The sequence below is a fragment of the Fulmarus glacialis genome, unplaced genomic scaffold, assembly GCF_000690835.1.
Source record: "Fulmarus glacialis isolate BGI_N327 unplaced genomic scaffold, ASM69083v1 scaffold5750, whole genome shotgun sequence".
Classification (NCBI taxonomy): Eukaryota; Metazoa; Chordata; class Aves; order Procellariiformes; family Procellariidae; genus Fulmarus; species Fulmarus glacialis.
This window is the reverse complement of record NW_009188226.1, coordinates 1-23,764: the sequence shown is the minus strand read 5'-3', so window position 1 is coordinate 23,764 and position 23,764 is coordinate 1. Positions and strand designations below refer to the sequence as shown.

Genomic DNA, 23,764 nt, shown 5'->3' with positions numbered 1-23,764 from the left:
AAGATTGACTTGACTGTTAGTAAAAATGGACAAAAAAAAGTCAAAACTTTCCAAGAGGGTTTTAGTCTATAGAGCTTTGAAGAGAGTCAAAACTGTTCCAGATTTGACTGCGTGTAATTCACACTTTGAGAATTGCTGGGTTTGCCGCTGGTAATGGTACGCATCACCCCGCGTCCCAGAATACGTTCAGTTTAAAGAGCCCTCTCTCTGGAAACCACATTTGATTAGAACAACCCTGGGCCAGATCCACAATCTGCTTGGGTCAAGGAAAAATGTGTCACATCAGTTTCAGCCCAGGACTGAGACATGTCACATCTCTTGCAGATCGGGCATGGAGAGTGGAATTAATTTTCCCATTTCCTCTGGAGTTGGGGGCTGGAGAAGATGAACCCAAGCAAGGGAAATTGCTCAGCCGCGCACAGAGGAAGCATTCTGCATCCTTCTAGTTTCTCTTGCTGCGAGGCACTGATCCTGGCTGAAACTCAGAGCCTGTTGGTACAGACCCAGCTCCCTTTCCCCCTTCTATTAGCACAAAATCACCAGCGGAGAGAGGCTTATTCTGAGCAACTGTTAGGCTCACTCTTGGGCGCTCCCATATGGAGCAGGTAAGACTGAAATAAGGGCCAGGGAAAAGAAGAGATGGGGAACGCAACAGTCTGCACATCCTCCAAATAGTGAGGGGATGAGAAGAGAGGAGAGGAGAAAGGAGAAAAGGAAAAACAGAAGAGAAGAAAGAAAAAAGAATAAAAAAGAAAAAAAGAAAAAAAATTACTCTGTCTCTGGTAGGTAGGATTTACAGTGACTATTATGGTCCCTAGCTATCTTAAACCACTGTTTTCCAGGATTTCAGCCTTAAAAATAATAAATGAGGAGTTATAAAGGTCTGAAACTGCAGCCTAGAGCCAAACATATGGTGAACTAATGTGTCTGAAAACTTCCCTGTCTTCTTCTGCTAATGCCCCTCTTGTTTTACTAAGAACATTCCTGCCATGAAGCCGGCCTTCCTCCGACAGGACCCGCTGGCTGCGAGGGTGGTGGGCAGCAACCAGCTTTACTTGTGGCCGACGCCTGAGGGAGGGAGGGCCAGCCCTTCACGTACCCTGCTGCTCACTAAGACGCTTTTGTCAGGCCCGAAACATTTGCTGGTTCTCAAGGAATGGAAAATGCACCTTCTTCCTTGGTGATTTACATCTACCTCTTTCTAAGTAGGGTATGGATGTGGAAAAAAAAAAGTCCTTCTAGGTCTTTCCTATTCAACTGAAAAGGTCTTACTTATCCCTCTGTTTAGAAAGTGTTTAGCACTGGAGCGTACCTGACACCCAGCTATTTACATAAATCAAATCTATTCTTAGTAACCCCGGGATGAATCTGGGATAACTCCACTGAAGCCAGTGTTGTTTTTTCTATTTGAACCATTTAACTTAGAGTTGAATTTGGCACAAAGTATTAATTTCTCACCAAGGAGGGTACATTACAGCAGAAGGCATCAGACGCGCTATTCGGTAAAGAACACAATTACAGAGGACCCCTTAGTAATGCATTGTGTTACTGTAGATGGCACTCATTCCTTGCCTGTACGTATGATGCACGCTGCGACTGCATAGACTTTATTATGTAAATGCATCATGGCAAACCCTTTCATACATACAAGATCATGCAGATGATTTTCTCATTGCATGACATGCGTGACAAAGCAGCTATGTGGAAGCTGCACACCGGGACAAAAGAAATCAACCTATTTAAACCCTCACCCTGCAAGTGTATCGTAAGCAAGGCTCTCAAGAGTGCTATGCTCTTTAGACTCCTCCTCAAAGAGGACTAACTCTGTCTTGCTTTCTCCAGCCCTTTTTCTTCCCTAGGTCTTTCCACAAAACTCCTTCTGACAATAATTTCACAGGGTAGAGCACTGCTGGAAATATTCCTCATCAAACCAGGTGAGACCGGGCTGGCTACTGAAGACCAGTAGCCATCACATACAAAGATTACTAACTGTGTATTTATTCAATGCAATTGAAGTGCTTGCTTTTCTTTTAAGGGCTTTTCTTTAGATTTATTTTAAACCCATCCCAGGTCAAGTGCTCCTCATCCAATGACTTACAGCAGTAAAAGAAGGAAGATTATGTAGCTAGGGTGCAGACACGGGACTTGCCAGATTGGCGTTAGTCATTCCCTGCAAACACAAAATGCCTGAGTAACTCTGGACAAGGGGAAGGGTAGGCAGTGAAATAATCTAGACAGCCCAATTTTAGGTATTTACTTTGATTGCCCAGCTCAGGTCTGTGGACAGAGGTAGGCATCTCAGGAGGGTGGATCACAGTGGGAACCAAAATAAGGCTCTGAACTGGTCCCAGCAGAACACTCTCCATCCTTTGCAGAGGGAGCAAAGAAAGGGTAAGCTCAGAGAGGTCTCTAAAGCTGGGAGGCTTTTATGTTCTTTATTTTCAGTCTGTATCTTTGATCATCCTTTTAAAATGGGGAGAAGAAGGCTTCCCCTTATGTGCCTAGCCTACTTAGAGCATGAGTTTTTTGAAACGGGAATCAGGTTGTCCTACATGTGTGTGCAACATCCAGTACAATCAACCACATACAGCGGGTGCCTTGAACCACCACCATCGAACGACCAAAGTGCAACGGGGCTCTTTCTACTCTGTGGGGTCAGCAATCACGAGGGGCTTTGTCCAAGACTTTAGGATTTGGTCCTCTGTGGCTGGACTTTCGCACTCGTACACATCTTGTCATATGAAATGCTATATGAAATGGCTTATTGCAGGATACAATATAGTAATGGGGGAAAGGAAGACAGAGTTAAGTACAGCATATTCACTAGTAGACATGACTGAGAATATTGACCATTCTTCACATCTACCAGGCACATTTATCACCCTGTGATAGAGGAGGGGAGATGACTGGGAGGTGGGGACATGCCAGTTAACCTCAGGCACTTGTCCAAGCAAGTAGGGTATGTGCGAGGGTTGAAATTCCATTATAGGCTTTAAATAATTAAACACTACATGTTTGGAAGCTCATTCCTTCCTATTGCTTTTTAAATAATTAATCTGTATTTACATCTATTGAACTTCATGGAGCTATACACATAACAAATTCAAGTCAAGTTGCAGAAGAGATATTTTTCCTGTCTGACAGCATTACAAATGTTTTTTGTTGTATACAGTAATTTCAGCTATGAGGGATCAGTCAAAAACCAAATCCAAGCTAGATGCCGTACATCACAGGCACATGTGTAAGGGGTTTTCTATCAAATTATTCACAAGTAATCAAAACACTAAGAGAAACTGTAAATCCCCAGAGGAAAAAAATGTGCTTTTAACATCTTAGAGTAGCAAAAAGTGATTCAAGTTGGAAGACAGTAAACCAATAAACTGCATGTATTGTTCCTTTTGAACATACTCATTATGTTCAAGCTAATGCTGTCAGTTCCATGTAACCTGTAGTACAGTTTGATTAAAAAACCCCACAAATTCCTGCAATTGAAAATACTAATCTCAAAAGCTAGAATAACAGATGTAACAGAGTAACTTCTGATTCAAGCTGAACAAGCCATTAAATACCCAGCAAGTTTCACCAAACTGGAACTACATGTGATGCACCAAAGCAAACAACCAACACTGTTCAAACCTTCGAAACAGTAAAGAACTGAAACCGTCTCTTGAAACCGTAGCTCTGCCCCGGGAAATGAATTTGTAGCAATGGCATCAGGATTGCATGGTTATCGTACATGTGATTTCCAGCTCAAGTTAGCTTCTATTTACACGTAAGCAGATATATATGCATTCACTTATGCAATTCTAGCTGGCATTCCTACAAATTCAGTCCGAAAGTCCAACTAAGTTATTTCCTTTTCAAACAGCATTACTACTAATAGAAATGCTGCTGGCCAAACAGTTCCTTCAATTATAATAAGTGGAGCAAAGCTGCCTTCAAACTGAGATCTCAGTTACACCTGCACAGTTATTCTGGAAGTTAATTAGATTGCACAGGGGTAAACATGGACTTAATGTGCTCTTCAGAGGCCTCATAATGGCAGAAGACATATTAGGGAGAGAAGAAAGAAACCAACTTGACTCTCAAATCCCAGGCTGGCTTTGCAAGGAAGGGAGCAAAAACATCTGTACCTGTAGGTGAAGCAGTCATGCATCAGAGATCACGGAAAGCCAGTGTCACCTTGCAGGGGAAAGGTTCACGTAAAAAACTTCTTGAACCGTTCTTATTTTGTAATCGTTATTAAAAAAAACCACAAGGACACTTAAATCAAGGGCAGGCATTGGATCCAATAATGACAACTCTTCTGTTTGCTCTTTTGACCCTTGCAGCTCTAATTCAGAGTCCTGAGGACAGAAGCTGCACATTTCTGAACAGCAGAAGACAAACAGGGCTGCAGAAGAAGGGACCACGAGGTCAGGTTTCAGTGAAAGCCAGGCTTGCATGCCAGGCATGGAGATCAAGGACCGACTAACTCAAAGCACAGGAAGAATCAGCGCTTCAGATGTCAGCTGTTTCAAGGATTACGGGCCCTCCTGTTTCTGGTGTCAAGGTAATAATCAGAACAGCGGACGCACGAGGCTCCTCACAGTGATAGCTGATTTGGATTCAGTTTGCGGGATTTTGTTTCCTTTTTAGACAAAGCCAACAGCGCCAAGTATTCATATTTCAAGGCTGGTTTAAGGATCAAAACCCATCTTACTTAATAAAAAGACGAGCAAGATTCAAAGCAGAAAATTATATGGGAGCTTCACATACAGTAGGTGGAGAGGCAGATTCTGTGACTTTTTATCAGAGGTATTCATTTAGAGATCGGTGCTAATGACAGCTTCTTAAAAATGCCCACCCTTCCCCCCCAATATTCATGTTTTCACATAAATCCTGATTTTGGCATATTACCTTATTGTGGAGACATCTTCTGTGTACTGGATGGCTTATGCAAATTAACCAAATGTCCTAGAAATTAGTCTTGAAATGCCTGGGATAATGAGCTGCTTGCATGGTGAGCAGTGCGCAGTATTCAAAGAAGGACTCTTTACAGGTTGGGAGAGCAGGAGAACATTATAAATGTGCCCAGGCTGCACAAGGCGGGATGCTCCACCAGCATTGTGCTCCTCACCCCGAAAGGCAACGCTGACTGACTAGAATTGAAAAATGCCATGCTAGGAGATAGCTAAAAATTGAAAACCACAGTAATTAGCTGGTAGGCAGACAATGCGGCCCTAGCTGCTGAAGCCCAAGCCTGCAGATCTTCTTAGCTGACTTGGCCAACACATTTAAGCTGGTTGCAAGCTGGATTTTCTTCCCTGCATAATTCGGATTTTCACTGAAGGCTTTTTGACATATGTTATGTATGTGAATGGTATTGTATTCAGTGCTTTTTTTGGAGATGTGCATCTGCCTACCAAAAGTCATACTTCCCTTGTGTTCCTTACCTGAGATGGAGAGTGCTTCAAAACTACATTCCCGGTTGTATTTTAAAAACAAATGTTTTATGCCAGTTGCTGTTTTCTTGTGAAGTGTAGATTTAAGAGCAAGTTTTATGTACAAAGGGCTGGTTCTCTACTCCTGACTCAGGCGGTGCTGTCTGAGGCACGTGCGGTAAATGATAATAAATCAGATGACAAATCAAAAACACACCACTTGCTTTTGCTGTGTGCTTAATTGGCACTCTACCTCTAATAATTACAGCCATATTGAATTTGTGTGTGGGCACCTTCATTTGCAACATCACAATAATTAAATGACATTAGCGTTCAGAAGCAGGTATGTGAGAGAGAAAGTCCTATTCGCATTACTTGGCAACAATGACAGCCTTAAGGATGCCTTTACCTTGCACTCCTCTATTTCATTATTGTCACAGAACTAGAGTGGGAAGGGTGAGGGAAATAGGATGGACAACAGGGATGAAACCGGAGATGGGTTTTACAAATGGGGCAATTGCCTTGCTTCCCTCCCTCTCCTTCTGGTACTTCCAAGGCCCCACATTTTCTGCTAACGACCCCGTGGAGCAAGCCCTCAAAGGAAGCCATTTTCTCTCTTTGTCCATTGTGTACTCCAGAGCACCCTGCCTTGGAAACTTCCCTGTTCGCTATTCACAGATAGCATAGGAAGCTCCTCAAAGCACACAAGACTGCTATGCAAACGGTAATAAAGCTGACTCTCTGCTATCAATGTTATTAGGATATGGCGAGCGGCCGGGCCAGCTGCTTGAAGCATAAGCTTTGCACTGACCATGGCTACTCTGATTCGGTCGCCCTTTATCCCAGCTGACAATCGTGCAGGCAAAAGGGATGAGGTAAAGGCAAAGCAAGCAGGAGTTCATCGTCGCAATTCCACATGAGCTTCAGAAGTGCAATTATGCCCGTTTTCTGAATGGGGAGCAGAGACAAAGAGAGATAAAATGACTTGGCCAGGGTCACGGGAACTATCTGTAACAGAGCTGAGGAGTGAACAGACGTCTCATTAAGGACTGGTCTAATACCAGGCGTCGAGGCAATCTTCCTTGTAAGAAACTCAGGGCTTGTGTTGAGAGTCACAAGCCACGCAGTTTGGTCATACCAAGAAATCAAGCTGTGAGCAGCGGCAGGTAACTGACAGGTTTTTAGATGGTAAAAATCACATTTAGTAACATCTGGGCCTTACAACATTTAGGGAAGGGGACTTTCTACAGCTAACAGCATCGAGGAGCCAAAGACTACAGGAACTTTGAAAAAAAGTGGGGGCATAAAAAATAAGTGATGTGATTTGTCATGGACCTGGGGAAGAAAATAGTTAACTGACAGAAAGGAAAGATAGTAATGGAGGAAGAGAGATATTCAGAAGAGGAAGAGAGACCTAAGGAAAAAGTTGCAAGGTTCAGAAAACCAAAAACAAAGGACAAAAATAATTTAAAATGGAAGAATAGCAGATATACTTAGGTGAAAACAGATCAGGTGGAGTGCCACAGGGACAATCCCTGCCTCACTGCAGCTTTCGAAAAACATTGCATGAATTTTGGACAGAGGAGCGCGTCTGTGCTGGGGACAGTCACATGAGGAGAAGCCCGAGGAGACAGGCTCCCCACGCAAGGGTACCGAGGCAGGTGGGGTGCAGCCGTCGTGCCTCCCGGTGCATTCCACTCACTCCCTGCTCGGCATCTGCAGCAAGTGTAACGTTAGCAGCAGCTGTTTCAATAATGTTTTAAATCTTCCTGCCCTCCTTTTCAGAGCTCCAACATGTAGATTCAAATCCCTGGACATTCACAAGCAATTATTTTCTAATGATGCTAGAAGCAAAGCTTCCAGTCCTATAGCTTCAAAAAACCCTGCCCAGCCGTGCTCTGCTGTTGACCTTTTCAAGACCTAAATATATACGAGATACCTAAATAAGATAATTGGCCAAGTATAATGCTGGTGTAAGCTGGAAGCCTTTTACCAGAGGTGACACAGGCCCCCTCTAAGCAGGAGAGAAACTGCAGGAACTCCATCCTTGCTGGTTTGCCCCCTGCGTTCAAAAGCTTCTCTGATGCTCGCTCCTTTCCTGATTTTGTGTGATTTTATTCATGTGCATCCCAATGTTAGGTTTCACAGTGGATGCGCTTAGCTGTACAAACTGTGCCAAGTGAGCTTACTGGAATGGCAATGTTGTACAGGAGATGGTACTTTTGCAAGGGCAGCCCCAAATTCCTATTTTCCACTGTTGCATGAGAACAGCCTATTATGCCGTATAAGATATAAATGTTTTGTGGACTTGCAGATAAGCTAGATAGACAGCCAATCTATCATCATGACTCCGCATCACCATCGCAGTGAAGGGATAAGGAGTGAAGCTGATGGCTTCTGCACAACAAACAAACAAGCACAGAGACAGTGTTTGCTCATTTCAATGCGCAAAGCTGACTTGTTTAAATATGAATATGTTGCTTATAGCCAAATTTTAGTGAGAGCAGCCCCGTGGCATCTATCACTTTTGCTAAAAAATAGTCGCATTGCCTCTGGATTTTTTCAGATGCCGCGTCTGCAGGTAGTTTTCGCTCCCTCCACCCCATCTCTACCCGTTACCATTTCCTCCACCCTCCAGGGTATATCGTGCTCCGGAAGATGCTATCGATGCAAGGTTCACGTGGTGTCAAAAACACCTGAAATCAGTTCCCTGTCCTCACCAAAAGCCTGTGCCCTTTTCTCTCTCTTCTCCTCTCACTTGCTCTCTTTCTCTATCATGTTTACAGGCAGGCGCGCCAGGTACAGCTTCAAAATGCTCCCAATGCTTTCACTGAAGAGTAATGTTGTCTAAAAGGGAGCATACGCTGTTGAGACTGCGGAGCGTTTTCTCTTCAGACCAGATCGTGATACTCACTGCTTCTCGATTTACAAAAAGTGAGCGATTTTCTCTTCCCCCCCAACAGCCTACGGCACGTTACAGATATGCTTTAGAATCAAAGCACCGGCTGGAGGAACTAATAGATCTTTTCCATTTCTAGCTTTCCACTGTATATATACTCAGATGAAGCACTTGTCTCAAATTCAGGGTGACCTGCTCTGAGGCAGGCTCCTCCCAGAGCTCACCCGGGCGCTGTGTTTACAGCTATGAAAAGGAGCAAATCCCACCCAGAAAACAAGCAGCAGTGAGAAAACACACAATGTGAAATCTAAACACTTCTGACTCCCTCTGAGTGCCGCAATCTGGGCACTCTTCAAATCCTCCTTCTAAGACAGAGCTATGTGGAGTTCCTGGAGGATCACAAGGTCCAGGCTCTTTTGGATTTGCCCTCTTTGCCATTTTCCAACCCTGAGAGCACTGGGGGCGTCCCCATGCCTGCAGCAGTTCATACCTCTGGCATGGGTACCCACATTCATCCGGATGGATTTTGGTGCAGGATCAGGGCTTTGCACACCAGGGATGCGGTACCTCCACAAAACTCTTGCTGTGGCAGTGCACTGTGGTATCAATGTGCTGCCACACTGACATTCAAAAAGTGGCTCTGAAAATAAAAGGCAGATTCCTCAGGCCACGCAGGATTTTGCTAGCTCAGCATCTAGGAGCCTGCAGACAAGCACACACCATGAACTGCAGCACCCATCAGTCCGCAAAAATTCAAAAAGCCATTTCCACTTCTCCTCGCAACGTACCTGCACTAGTGGCAATCTTCAATGTTTTACAGCAGAGGTATTTTCTCTGCTGTGTTAATCAGAATTGCTTTCAGCAGGTTTTGCTAATAGCACGAGGGGGAAACTGGGCCAAATTTGTCTACATGACGGCTCCTCCCAGCGCTCACACTGACTCCGCTGAGCTGGAGGCAAACAGCAGTGGGATTATAGTAAATTTGATGGATGCAAGCACAGCCTGCTTTCCAAGCATGCGAGCAAGGTACTGCAGCTCACCCAAGCAGGCTGCTGCGGTCCAGTCAGTCCCCACCTCCTGGCTGAGCACAGAGGAGGCCACAGAGGGACAGCAGCTTGGGGACACCAAAGGGATACATCTCACCAGGGCAGCATTGGACAGAAAAGCTTTCTGCTCCTGGACAGAAAGAAGCCATCACTTCTGTCACTGCTGCTGTGTGGTGACTTAGGGCAGCGGAGATTTCAGCGAGGTCCCCAAGGAAGAATTTTAATAACCAATGCGGGCACATATCTTCATTTATGTGGGGGGTATGTCAGCAGCCAAGCCCTCTGGTTATTTCCTTTCACCAAGCGTAGTGATCTGGAGCTAATCTGGTTTGAACTTTGGACAGCTTGCACCCATCCAGGCCTTGGCCATGCCTCGCTACCGGGGAGACTTTCAGCCCTAGTTTGTGGCTGGAGGAAGAAGAGACCTAAAGCTGGACTGCCGGACTGTGCAAGCAGCAAGCACATCAGCTATAACCCCTCATTAAATGAACGTGGCGTGGTGGCTGAGAAGGATGACAGCACAGAGCCCTGTGGCAATGCACCGAGCACGCCCGCTGGGGAGAAAAGCACTTGCTCAACACAGCCCCCTGCAATCTCTTGGAAGGAAGAAATAGGATATGCGTACGATAAGACTGGACACATTTTCCAGGCCCTGCACAACCCCTGTGCCTGTAAGGGTGTGCGTGCACCTGCCGAGGACGCCGTTCCTCCCCGGGCACACGCTCTGGCAGGGGCACCGCGTGCTGCGGGTGCGTGCACGCCCGGGAGTCTCACCTGCATGCTTTTCTCATGGCACCCCCTGCTTCCGATTTAAAGAAGAGACTGGATCCTGAAGGATCCGGCAGTTTTCATGAGATACCGTCCCAGAGATTTATTAATACAAAGTGAAAAATAACTGATAAGAGAAGCATTTACCATTTCTCTCTACTGAGTCAATCTCTTAGCTCTTTAATATTTTAGTTTCCAGCATCCTTCAGCCCTTACGACTTGGTGCCGGGCCAGCTGTAACACGATACACCAGCACAATGTCCCAGCGCTATCTTCCGGCATTGCATAAACCTATGTTTGGGACAGATTCTCATCCACTTTGAGACTCCTTTGCACCACTCTGGCAGCAGAAAGGGGCCACGGGAGTACATTACATGCACACCACCCTTTGAGACTTCTTTCTACTGCCAGAGTGATGTAGAGGCATCCCTGGCTCGAGCCAGAATCTGGCCCTTCGCTTAACACATTTAACAAATGAAGCTGCTGTTTGAATCCCAAAGACAGAGAGAGGGTCAGTAACCGAGTGAGCACCACGCACTTCTTCCCTTGGCAGTCGGGAATCCACGTTGTTAGAAAGTGTGTTAGCTTCCTAACCACAAAAAATCTCTCAGAAAATGACCGTTTCCTGTCTTGACTAAGGAGACATTAATTTCAGTGGCATGTGCAGTAATGTTCATTCAGGACTGGCCACAGGTGGTCAATTATCCCTCTGCCTGTCTAGAAGAAGCATGTTTATTCCTCATAATAAAAAGTATTAGTACAATACAGAGTTTATTGCCCAATTAGGAAAGTGACATGCAAAGAGTTACAGCCTCTTGCGGAGAATACAGCTAGAAACAAATTTTTGCAGCTAGAAGTGAATTTTTGCAGCTGAATGAAATACCAACCTCCTCCCCATCAGACACACAAAAACTACACAACTTAAGAGCCAACTGACAGGTATTTTAGGACCAATATTTAACTAGCCTGTACAACCGAATATTGTATTGTATATTAAAGCTCTAGACTATAATTTTGTTCCTTTCTCTGTTTAAAACTTTTAAAATTGATCATTCAGGCACTGATCAAAAAAAAAAACAGAATTGAATTTTGGTCCCGAGCATGAACAAAGCTGTGCATTGAGCAGAATTTGAGAACATTGTACACATGCACACTTTGATCACTTAGTGGGATCTACACTCACTGCTCTGCTTGCTTCAGTTACCATGCATTGCCTGGGCAGTCAAATTGCTTTTCAATACCTAAAAGTAAACCTCGGAACCTGTTTTCTCCTATTGTGTCAGATAATAATGCATAATAAATGAACTTCTCTGCAAATACCAAGGGTGCTGTTGTTAGCTATTTGGAGTACAATACAATATTAAATAATAGATATTGCTTTGCACTTTTACCATTCTAATCTCAATCTCAAATTGCATGCAAAGGCAATTAAATAACAGCATCCTCATTTCAAAGCTGGAGATCAGACATCTAAACACAAAGTTAGCAGATACCTAACTTCAAGCATACAAGCAGTCCCTCTGCTTGAACTGAATGGCTCTACGTGCAAGCTTGAAGTTAGACACATGGAGAAATATGCAGTTCAACTGATGACTGTAGCTATTGAAAATGTAGGTGTCATATGGAAGGTATTTATCTAGTTAATGAACAGATATAGGCACATGTAAAGGTGGTTTAACCAATCCCAAATAAGCACCTAATTATTTTGAGTAAATCTCACTCTAGAAGTGCTTGTCTTCCTCTGGCAACTATGAATGGGACCTAGAGAGTCCAGCCCAGACGTCAAATACTGATATGCTACAGCTAGGCATGTAAACCAAACTGTGTCCTAAACCAAAGGGTGCTGTGGAACTGGGAAGAAACGTGGCCCAGGTGAAAAACAGAGTGAAATGTGGACCCAGCTGAAGCTCAGACTGAAACATCCATTGCCTCACTGTGAGTGCAACTGAGAGCAACGTTTGACCACCTGAATCCCACAGGAGTGTTATCCCGAGGGATATCAAGCACAAGGAGACATGCACAGTCCTTAAAAAGAGAAATAACCTCCGGCATGATGAAGGTTTCACTGAAGTTGTTGATGCTAGTTTGGTGCAAGGTGTACAGCATGGAAATAATTCAGATTACTATGGGCAAAGTGGACCCTGCTTTTAAAGGACAGCTGTGCTCCAGATATTGCTGCACATTGATCTGCACATACACCCACCTGAAAGACCCCAGTCTGCAAACGAAAGCACGAACAAGAAAACTTCGTGGAGGGAAACAGACACTTCTCCCCAGAGAGAGAGACAACAGCACATCGAAATCACACTGTGCAAGACAACATTTATAAAAATGTTGACAGATATCATCCCCTGTTTGACTTATGGAGCCATCAAAAGCTCACTTCCACAGAGCATTTTTGGACCCTTTAGTTGACTAAATCACCAATTTAGAATCTGTCAGACTTCATTATGCAGATTAAGAGTTTCTCCTTGGTTTCATTTGTTATGCATTAATAAGAGAGCATTGGTGACTGTATCCTCTCGCACAACCAAAGCCTTTCTGCCATTACATAGTAAATTTTGTTCTTTCTAGCGTTGGAAAAAAACCTCAACACAACAGCAACACGGCTTAGTTGCTATGCAAAGACTTAGAGCCACTGCATAGGGATCAGTTCCAGAGTTTGGTTTGATTCGAACCAAGCCAGGCAAATTACACCTGGATGTGATCTGATGAGGTTTTCCTGCTTGCCTGTTTCCCTCGTCTACAGGTGAAGTGTGCTCAGTCCAGATCCTGTGCGATCCCGATGCGCGTTTACTGCCTTCCAGCCTGATGCCTGGTGCAGTTAAAATACTCAGTACCAACTGGCAGATTTATTATGAATGCTGGTAGAGATCTTTTTTCTCTCTCATTGACTAGATGTGACTCAAAAAGTTAATGGTAATTGCTCTCATCTTCATTTAGCAATGAGAGAGAGAGAGAAATGGGAGCAATTTGCAGATCTGAGAACAGGTCATTACAGGTGTGTTATATTAGTGTATTCATGAGCCCCCTGGGACAGCCATGCTGCGATATCCAATAACTTTCTTAATGTGTAATTACACACCATTGGACTATAATTGATTAATTGTAAAGAGAATGTAGGCAGATGCTAGGCCAAGGCTGCTGCTGCTCATTAAATGAATATGTCCTTGCTTCTTTTTAATAAGTTAACTACTCAAAAGCAATTAAGTGAAAACTGAAATTCATTAGATTTTAAGTAATTATTGGTATTAACTTCTATAATAAAATGCAGGATTTATATTTTGGGGTTTTTTTCCCCATCCCAAAATACATGTCACTGCTGAGATGTAAAAATGATGTCTGCTACAGACAGCAGTGAGCAGTGAGATACGCGCTCCTTGCAGACAGATTTTCTTCGGTGTGCCTTCAGATGACTGTGTGGTGTTAATCTGCCTTCTTGGGACATCATTCCTGGAAGCCCTGCACAGTCCTAGGGATTCCCAAAGAGAGGGGGCCACATGCTCAATATCCCACAGCATCCCCAAGCCTCCCTGAAGTCCAGCTGAATGGTGGCCAGGCTCTTCTCAACCCTCCTTCCCACAGCCTGGATCTTAACTCGCAGAAATAAAAAGAGCACGGGCTCCTGATTTTCAAAATCCCACTCTCTTACTGGCGTATGTTGGCTCTTAAAGGGGTCAAAGCCTTCAAACTCTTTTCCTTTTTAATGGGGGGGACAACGCATGCAGCAAGGTGAGGCATAAGCCAACTGCACTGTTACAGAAAGTCACACCAGTCTACGTAGGCATCTTTTCGTCCCTGACAAAACCCACTCTCATTAACAACCTGCATGAGTGAGAGCCAGGGTCAGAGGTGCAGAAGGAGCTGAGCACCAGGGGACTAAAGCCGGTTTTCTGGCCTGACCCCGGTCCTCCAGGTTTGGCCGTGGCGAGCTGCGGAGCGAGGGACGGCTCCTCCCAGGTAGCTGCCAGGATGCCCCACGTGGTACTTCCCCCAGACCCTATGGAGTCATCTGCATCTCCTGCACAGACCCCAAGGAGAAAATATTTATAGCTCTGGGTGGTGACTTTGGAAATTTTCTTTCCAATTTATGTGGAAGGAAATCCGATGAATTTTACTTCACCGCACTTCACTTCCTTTGGAACAAGGCATATCTTCATTCTTTAATGTTCTATAAAAACTGTCTGAATTTTATTTAAATTGGTTATGAATGCCAGTTTCATAAAGCAAAGCCACGATTCTCAACTGGTTTTCTTTCCAAGGGATACAAACCTGCTTTTTTTTTTTCAGTTTTATAGAGGTTTGGGTGGGGGGATGGCTGACCATTTTTTTCAAGATTTTTTACTTTAAAATTTATTGAAATAGTTATTAAGAATTAGCCTGCTAAAAAATGCGTTTTCAGCTAACAGTTTCTTAACTTTTTACTTGTTTAAAGTCCCGGTCAATAAAAAGATTGGTATTTTTTTAAAATTATTTTTGCAAAAGCCATTTTTCAATGAGAACATTTTTAATATGAAAATTATAACTTCAGTAAACACATCAAATGAGGAAAGCAAAGAGTAAAAACAGAGTAATACAACACAGTATTGCAGTGAGGAGAAATTAAGGTTGGAGAAATTATTCAGGTCACCAGTAATTGCACATTTATTAATAAAAATATTAATGCTTGTTCTGGGGAGGAAGATGACAGAATTGGAGCTGTAATGGGATTTTAATTATTGTCCTTTTTAAAAAATGCATTTTGCTTCTTTTTTGAAATAATAATAATAATAATGGTGGTGTTAAAAACTAGAAAACATGTCTCCTCCTTTGGAAAGGAAGGCAAGTTTGTGCTCACTAAGTGTCAAGTGTCACATCCTAAAATAATGTTCCTGTATGAAGGAAAATGCTAAACTAGAGACACTGGGGCGAAATTGCTTGCTATTTCTTGCGTACTCGAGGCAAGTGTTGTGGGAAAGGGGATACGACTTGCTCTCGGCTCTGGGAGGCCAAACACCCACCGTCGGTAGCCGTGGTCCTTCCCAAATCTGCCCCGTTCCCATTGCCCATCTTCCCGTGCCGCCCACCCCTCTCACTGTCACACCTTTTATTCCATCTCTTCAGCTCCCTGAATCATCTCCCTTAATTCGGTTCACTGGACTGATAAGGCGGGGATTATGTAGAGCTACTGGGGCTACCAGCCTGCTTGTGCGGGAAGCCGCATCGCTGGCCACGGGGGAGCTTCGTTACTTTTATCCCCATCTCCTTCCCTTCCTTCCCCCTGCTCCACATGCTCCTGGGGATTTTATACCTTGTATTTTATGTGTCGCTGGGATCTGGCAGAGACTTACCCTCCTTGCTGCTCTCAAGGGTTAATGGCACTCCCCTGCCCACCTCTGCGGGCCCTCCTTAATGCTGTAGATCAGGGTCCCTCACTAACCCTGAATAGAAAAGGAGTGAGGTTTGGGTCTTACTTCCAGTAGACCTGCTATCTCAGACTTGCTACGACAGGGTTGTATTTTCTGCAAGTTCCTACAGCTGGTCTCTGATTGCAGCCTTCAGCTTAAATATTATTAATAAAGATCGTGTTTTCTACACTTGAAATTAGCTACACTATAGCAATTTTTGATCAGAGAGGGGGAAGACGTCTCAAAGCAGTTGTTTGCCTTTTCTTGTCTACAGAATGCAGGGTGCCATTCAGAGCCCACTTAAAGTTAACAGGAGGCATCCTATTGTTTTCACTGGGCATTGGATCCGAGGTTGTGGAGTCCTACACACGGTGTAAGTCAAGAAAAAAAAAAGCGTATTTCTTTAGCGGGATGGTAGTGCAGGACGGGGGAAGGGGAACAGAAGGCCTGAAAGACCAAGGAAATCTCTCAAGACCCCGAGAAGGTCTGCTGTGGCCCCAGGAACAGGACCCAAACCTCCCAGGTCCAGCCTGTGCTGCCGTAACGCAAGCAACTGCCTTCACTTCTATTACGGAGCAGAAAAACATATAATTAAAAAGCAGGGCAAGAAGGACACAGCTCGTGCGCCGGGCAAGACAGTGGATGCATTTGTCCTAAAACAGTAAATAGATCTGTGTAGACAGGCATAGAGCCTATAATGTCCCGGGAACAGCGTATCGCGGGGCGGCTGGCAGGCTGCAGGTCTGTATTTGGTCCTGCATTATGCCAGCGAGATGCCTATCAGGGCGCAGCTGCTGAGGCAGCCCGTGCCCCGCGGGTGCCTACCTGCGCAGGCAGGCAGCGGGCAGGGAGGGTCAGCCGGAGCCTGCCCTCGCGCCCCGTGCTCCAGCGATGGATGTTGGGGCTCCCCTCTATCCCCCGGGCTGCAAATCTGCCTGCGAGCCGAGCGCTGCCTTTTTCAATGCGTTCGCCCCGCGCCCGTGGACTTTAACAGGCTTTAGGAGTGTGCATGAGGTGAACACCACATAGCCCTTCATTCAGCCTGGCAGCAATTAAAGACAAAAAAACCTTTACGATAATTTTGCTTGGTTTGTTACCCTTGCTTGAAAAGAAACAGAATGCAAGTTTTTCGATGGGGTTTTGGGGAGGTTTTCTTTAAAATATTCTGCTAAACTCATGAACAATTTAGTTTTTGAAAATGAAATGTTACAGGCGATTAGTCTATGATATGACCTAAGCCCCACTGTTATTTCAGTCACAAGAAAGGTTGAATTTCATGTGGCCAAGATTACTGAGGTTTTAAGAACATGAGCATCAATTCACTGCTACAATTGCTTTTCTCAATATTTTTGTTTCAGAGCCATAACTGCCATTCTGACAGCTCTCTGTGCCTGATCCAAAGTCCCTGAACCCAATGGCGGGCTCTCCGTCAGCTGTTACGGGTTTTGCACGGCCATTTGCTCGAATCACTGTGTACGCCACTGTGCAGCTGATGGAGCAGTATCAGTTGCTCTCAGACTGCGGCGGCAAACTGAGCAAGAAACTGATGAAATCCATCGGTAAACCACCAAAAAATAGCACCAGCGGTGAGACGCAGCAAACGTCGAGTGATGCTGAAACAGGGGTAGTCACCACCGTGGAGGTTTTAACTTTCGGCAGGGTTGGTACCAGTAGCTCTACGACCTGGAGCTCCACGGGGTGTCACAGGTCTCATCCCCCTCTCCCCTCCTGCCTCTCCAGGGTGGCAAAATCGCCTTCTGACCGCAGGGTCGGTACCTTAAAGGCTAGATGTGGCCCTGCATGCCTCAGAGCTGCTGGGTGGCAGTCCCGCTCCAGCTTTCTGGCTGAAAGCACTGCGCGTCCCAAAGCCTGGGCCAGGGTGAAGGAAGCGCTCTCCCTCTCCCTCTCCTCTGCCGGTTTGCACCTAGCAGGGTGAAGGAAGAGCCAGGGAGAGCTACAGCAGGAACAGCCTTTGCTTCCTCTCTCCTCTCTGCTAGGAATAAGGAGGCAGCACGGGAGACAAAAAGGGGGGAAAGGCAAAAGAGGGGATGAGCAAAGCTATCTTCCCCAAATTCAGTCCTCCTTTGAGGGCACTGCGGTTATAAATGGACTGATGGGTATTTCCTTTTAATGCTGAAGCATTAACAGAGACCGGTTTTGCTTGACACTGAGGCACAGGAAACAGGCCAGGTACCTTAAAAAACCAGAATCTAAACCTCACTTTCTGAAACCAAAACTCTCATGGCCTCCAAAGGATACCGATATGCATATTTGCATTTAACTTGACTATGACTACAAAACCTACTGGCCTCACCTACCGGCCTCATCTGATCACAAATATTCTCAGTGCTTTTTAAAATCAGTCTTGTAGGTAGGCAATCTTTCCCGCATTCCAGAACCGTAATGCTGCGGTTAACCTGCCTGCATCCCTGCTGCCCTGTCCAGACGCCCCACGTGTGCCATGCTTCCTGACCCTGCCTCTAGTGCTGGAACAGCAGGGCAAAGCATCAGCTGTAGCTCCGGCTTCTCTCAGCCATGCCGTAGCCTCCCCAAAGGCCTTTTGCTTGTCGGAGAACTTTTTGCATTTCATGTTTCAGTTGTAGATGTGTTTTCAGAGCTTTCTCTGCCTCTTTTTGTTAGTGATTAAAGATAACTGGCTGTAGGTGAGTTTGCATTAAATCCAATAACAAGCATGTTTTATTTTGTGTCTTTTACACAACGGCTCCCAAGCATGAGAGCTACCTTATAATGCATCGCATACTGGAGTCAAGAATTTATCCTCCCAGAGCAGAACTACTAGGAGCAGACTATTTGATTACAAAGAGAAAAAGATCATAATTTTACTGCAGGAAAACCGTGGATCACAGCTGGGTGTGGGACTGGAAATGAATTTTTTTTTCAGGGTGTTTATGTTTTGTTTGGTTATTTGTTTGCTTTACATATAATCCCATAGTAGTGGGTGGTACTCAGATCATCTCCATAAACAAATGAACTGGAAAGCAACCTGGCATTTAATTTCCTTAACCCATCAAACCTCCTTTGCTCATACAGCAGCACACCAATCTGAAACCTTGACTCGCTATTCTGGGTAACTGGCGGCGGGGGGAAGGACAAACTGTTGGTTTTTCTTTCCCACTTTTGTTAAAAGGCATCCAAGCATGGCTCTTCCTACCCTGACTAACCTGGGTAGGTGCCAGATGGATTTTTCCTTTCTCTAGGCAATGGCTCAGGAATTTCAGCCGGCTAGAGCTGAGGCTGTGGGCTTTTCACTGGCCTTTTCACTCTAGCCTACCCTTTCTCCGCAGTTAATCCCATCTCTCTCCCCACATCCACTATTAGTCGGACTGTAGTGCTCCTTGACAATAAGCTTCCAGAGGACTAAATTCTGCCTTTTCCTTGTGGAAACAAAGAGATGTGCCTGGAAGAAAAGCTTCCAGCCACTCGTGGAATAAGAAATTAAAATCCTGAGGCAGCGCCTATGGGAGAAGAGTGGACAGCTGGCCAAGACAGCATGCTGGCCTGGCTCTTTAAAAATAAATTTGTTTTATGTAGTTCCCAGTATTTATCATGAGTAGCTAAACTTAAGAAAACATGATTCCAAAAATACTGAAAAGTTCACGAGGAAAATTTGTTGTCCTCCTTGACTAGAGCATCCTAACCACTTTGTTTTGTACAACAACCGGCATGACACACAACAACATATCTGGACTTACCGCGGGAAATGAATACCCTAACCTAATCCTGTAACTGCATAATGGCTTTCTACACCAACCAAAATCTTTAATTGTCACCGCTTTTCTTCATGCGCAGAACTACCGTAAGCACTCAGGGGTTTCTTTTGCCTAAATTTTACCTCTTTCTTCCTCCTATTTCCTTTCAAGCTCTTTCTCTCAAAAAAAAACCCCCAAATAGCTGAATTGTACCTCACTAACCAAAATATCTTCTCTTCTGAGGAGCAAGCAATGAAGAAAGCATACAATTTGTAACACCGTATGTCACTACGCTTTCAAATCTCTGCAGGTACTGAGGAGTTAAAGCTCGCCATGCGTGCCTGTGACCTGTTAAGGATGTTAAGATTCCGCCAGTGTAGCGCGGCTCCTGCGGGAGAGCCCTGGCACGCAGACCCAGCAGCAGCGCCCCAGACCCGGGATCCCGCCCGGCAGCACCCTCCCAGCACGAGCATTTCCCAAACAGAGGAGCCTGCACTTGCCGGAACAAACCTTGCTGGAGAACGGCAGCTGAACCCTAAAGCAAAGAAAGCCCTTTTGAGCCGAAGCCTCCAATTTCGCCTGACAGGCTATTACAGTACTTATTCTCAACTGCACTGAGAAAACTCCAAGGATTTCCCGATTCTCAAAATCATAAACAAGTTTCAGTTTCTCTTTCATTTAAAAAATCTCACCTTTTCGCTCAGCCGGCATCTGACTTGCACTGTTAAGACTCTGGGTAAGTTTTTACCCTTGGGAAAATATTTTTAAGAGGAAGCAGCTGTCCCCACTCCTTTCTTTCATTCCCCGCCGCCTCCCCACTGCCCTCCCCTCCCCCAAGGAGACAATTCCTAGCACAAACGTAGGAATACTGACTAGCCTTTAGGAGAAAGATGCTGTCTTAATGGCCAGTTCCTGTGAAATTCCCTTTACTCTCGAGCACATTTTAATATAGCATTGTTTCCCAAAAAGTAAAAATATAGAAGGAAAACCACTACCTCTCTGTGAAACATGTAGCATCTTCGAGAATAATAACACTAGTTCCCTCCCCACCAAAGCCTAGGCCCAGCATCATATTTTCACGGAAAGTTCCTAAAATACATCTTTAAAGATAGCAGAGGTACATATCCATTATTTGTCTACTTTTTTTTTCACATACAAATTTAGTACAGATTACATCCCTGCCAATTTTGTTTCCAATAGCATAGGAAAAATAAAACTATGACAAATTGCTTTTATTACTTCCTTAAACAAGAACTGAAACTTGTCCAAAAAAGCACATGAAACACTAACTTGGATGACTTGAGCTTTTGCCAGGTACAGAAGTGATATAATAAAACAAAAACTTAAATGCATATTAATAGAGAAATAATTAACTGGGCATTAAAAGAACGCTTTATTTTAATAGCATAAAAGGGGTTAATTGGGTCATTGATTGCTTGCACTAAAAATAAAGCAGATTTTCAAGTGAAATAATACGTAACTTATTTTATATCGTGTTGTCTCCCCACTCTAGTCCTGAACTCCTCCAACACCAAGAAGCCCTATTGACTTCGGGGGCATCTGTGTGTGCTGTGATGGTTCATCAGACCTGATTTGACCAGCGGCACAGTAATTAAGCACGGCCTTGAAGAAACAGTTTCACTTATTTGGCACAAGAATTGTGACTGCACTGGGGAATCGCTTTTTGTGTTTGTCTAGTTTCCTCCCCTAAGCCTGCTGCCCCTGAAACCAACGGCAACTTTGCAAAGGGTTTAAGAGGAAGGAAGACCAGGTCTTATGGGTCACGTCGCTTTTTGCTGGGGAAATTATACTGGGAATGCACTGACCTTTCCAAGTGATACCCGTGACTCTAAAAAGCATTGTCGTTACCTAACTGGGGGTTGGCTCAGGACAGGGGATGCCTGGGGGGTAGGTGACCCTAGGAGCCCACTAGTACCAGTGCCGGAAGCGGGGACTGGCCACCACCTCTGGGCTGCCGCCCTCCAGTCTGGCCTTCTCTGATCAACTGATTGAACCTGGAGGCCGGCTTTGGCACGGGGTTACGTCGGCTCATCAGCTCGACTTTGCTGGATGCTGCACCTGGGACACCCAGATTAGCGTTTGGCCCTGCGTCCTCTACGGGGGAGGCAGACGTGGGTTTTATTGCAGAGGAAACACAGCTTGCTCCTCCACCGCCGCCCCCCTCTTCTATAGCTATAATGAGAAAAAAGGTGGTGGTGTTTCAAAATATAACCCTGTGTTCTGACTCTCCACAAATATTTCCATTTAGCCAAACGATACATTTTACTTAAGTGCGGCCGAGAAGAAAGGCGAATGTGAGGGAGATCTACCAATTCATCTAACACTCGCTTTTCGAAAGCCATGTGTGAATCTCTCTTGAATGTATTACAATTCATTCTCTGTTTACTTTAGGCAAACAGAAAAACTCATCATGGAGCACTCATTTTCGCAAGCTAATCAAGAACATTAGGTCCCAACAGATTTTACTTAAGTGCGGCCGAGAAGAAAGGCGAATGTGAGGGAGATCTACCAATTCATCTAACACTCGCTTTTCGAAAGCCATGTGTGAATCTCTCTTGAATGTATTACAATTCATTCTCTGTTTACTTTAGGCAAACAGAAAAACTCATCATGGAGCACTCATTTTCGCAAGCTAATCAAGAACATTAGGTCCCAACAGATTCATTGAAATATAATTTTGCTTTTAATCTTGCCTAGCTGCAAATACTAAAATGAACAGCGAATTAACCCTGCCTTGGAACAGAGATCCTTTCACAGCTGATATCATCTCTCTTACGGCTTGTAAACACTCCAGGCTCCCTGTATGTGCTTTTCTGGCTTTCGCTCTTTCCCCGCAGCAGAGGAGAGGAGAGGAGGGGAGAGGAGAGCAGTGGAGAGGAGTGGAGAGGAGAGGATGCTCCCGCCTGCATGCAGCTAGGAAGGGGAGGAACAGGCGAGCTCTAAAGGGAGTACTGTGTGTCAGCAGAACGAAACACGGCGCCGCCGCCCGAAAACAAGGCAGAGCTAAAAGGTGGATGGGAGAGTGAGTTTTGGGGTGCCTCGGAGCGGGGTGGGGGGGGCTTTTCGTGCATCACCAGCTACTCCCTGCATGGCTCTCCCTGATTTACCGTGCGAGACAAGGTAGTACGACAAGGCCATTCACGTGCTGTCATCAAATATAAGAGATTTTTCAAGCAATTTGAGATCTTAAATTGTTCACGGATAGCAGAACTAGCATTAGAATGCTAAACAGGAGAAAAAAAAAAACTATCATATTTCATAATGTATGTCATAATGAACAAAAGCCTTTCAAAAAAAAACGGTTTTCACTGTGCTAAAGTAACAATCTAGACTTGTTGTAAGTATGTTATTCTTACAAGTAGTTCGCAGTTATTCTTGAAGGCAAGTCTTGGAGTTTCCTTAGCATAGTGCTGCTGGGGAAAATTTTCAGCATGTCCATCTTCATCTCTAGCCTGAAGGGAAATATAATGGCCTATTTAGGGACTTACAAATAATGGAAGGAAAAAAAATAGCTAAAAGCATAACAGCTCAGATCATTAAAACAGACGGGAATCCCAAAATACAACATTATTAAAAAGTTTGTTTAAATACGCAGTACACCTTTTAGATACGAGAACTTGGGATGCTGTTTTCTTACATAGCTTAGGTTGAACATGCAAATTCATTGCATTGCAAATAATTAGAACAACAAAAGACAAACCCAAAATGAAATATTTGAGCTGGAAACTGTGAGTAACTCAGGGTTTCAGTTTACTCCATTGCATTTTTAAGGATTACATTACATACGTATTCGTTTAAACTTTTTGACATGCTTAAGCAATCCCTAGATAATGTACTTGTATTTTCAGTTTAACAGCAAGGCCAAAAAAAATAAATAAGTTTTCATACTCATAATTTACATGTAATACTATTATAGATAAATGGATTCCCCCTCCATGTTTAAGTGAAGCTTTGAAAGGAGCAATCATCTAGTGAGAACAATGATCCTTCAGTCAAATGCGGTCAAAATATTTAACGACAAAGATGCATTAAAAGTTACCGGGTATTTGGAACTACGCTGTTAATTAAGAAAGCTGAAGTTTAAATGGAGACATTACCAGAGCCCATTAGCAATCCTGCTTGCATATAGTATTTTTCCCTTCTCATCTACAGCGTTTTCTGCTTTCGAGTTAAAGCAAAAGGGAGAAGCAGGTGAAAGGAGGAGTGTCAGCAATACACTCATTACACTGTTCATTTGGGTGACACTTGCACTCCGTTCCGCTCCATCTCATCTGATCCCTGACTGTTCGCTCTCTCCCTCTCGCAGCCTCCCGAAATTCACAGCTGAGCTGTCTCCCTCACATATGGCTTGCATATAATTATGCACATTCCATTTTACACTGCATTAAAATGATGAGCTCCTGGCTCCCTGCCAACCTATTTAAATCAGCCCCTGCCCGAAGAAGCCGGGCAGAGGAGGAGGGCAGAGGGGGGGTGTCTGGGGAGGGGGGGGCGAGGGGAGCGGGCAGAG

The 23,764-nt window shown here is 44.6% G+C and overlaps 1 protein-coding gene across 1 annotated transcript in view; it reads right to left on the bottom strand.

The window, feature by feature from the left end:
* Positions 1-22,706, bottom strand: part of SOBP (sine oculis binding protein homolog (Drosophila)) — a gene marked incomplete at its 5' end in the record, with an annotated part of 52,652 nt that extends 29,946 nt beyond the window's left edge. The window contains one exon of the mRNA XM_009577756.1: positions 22,611-22,706. Within this exon, the coding sequence (XP_009576051.1) occupies positions 22,611-22,706 (96 nt within the window). The remainder of the gene's footprint in view (positions 1-22,610) is intronic.
* Between the last annotated feature and the right edge of the window lie 1,058 nt (positions 22,707-23,764).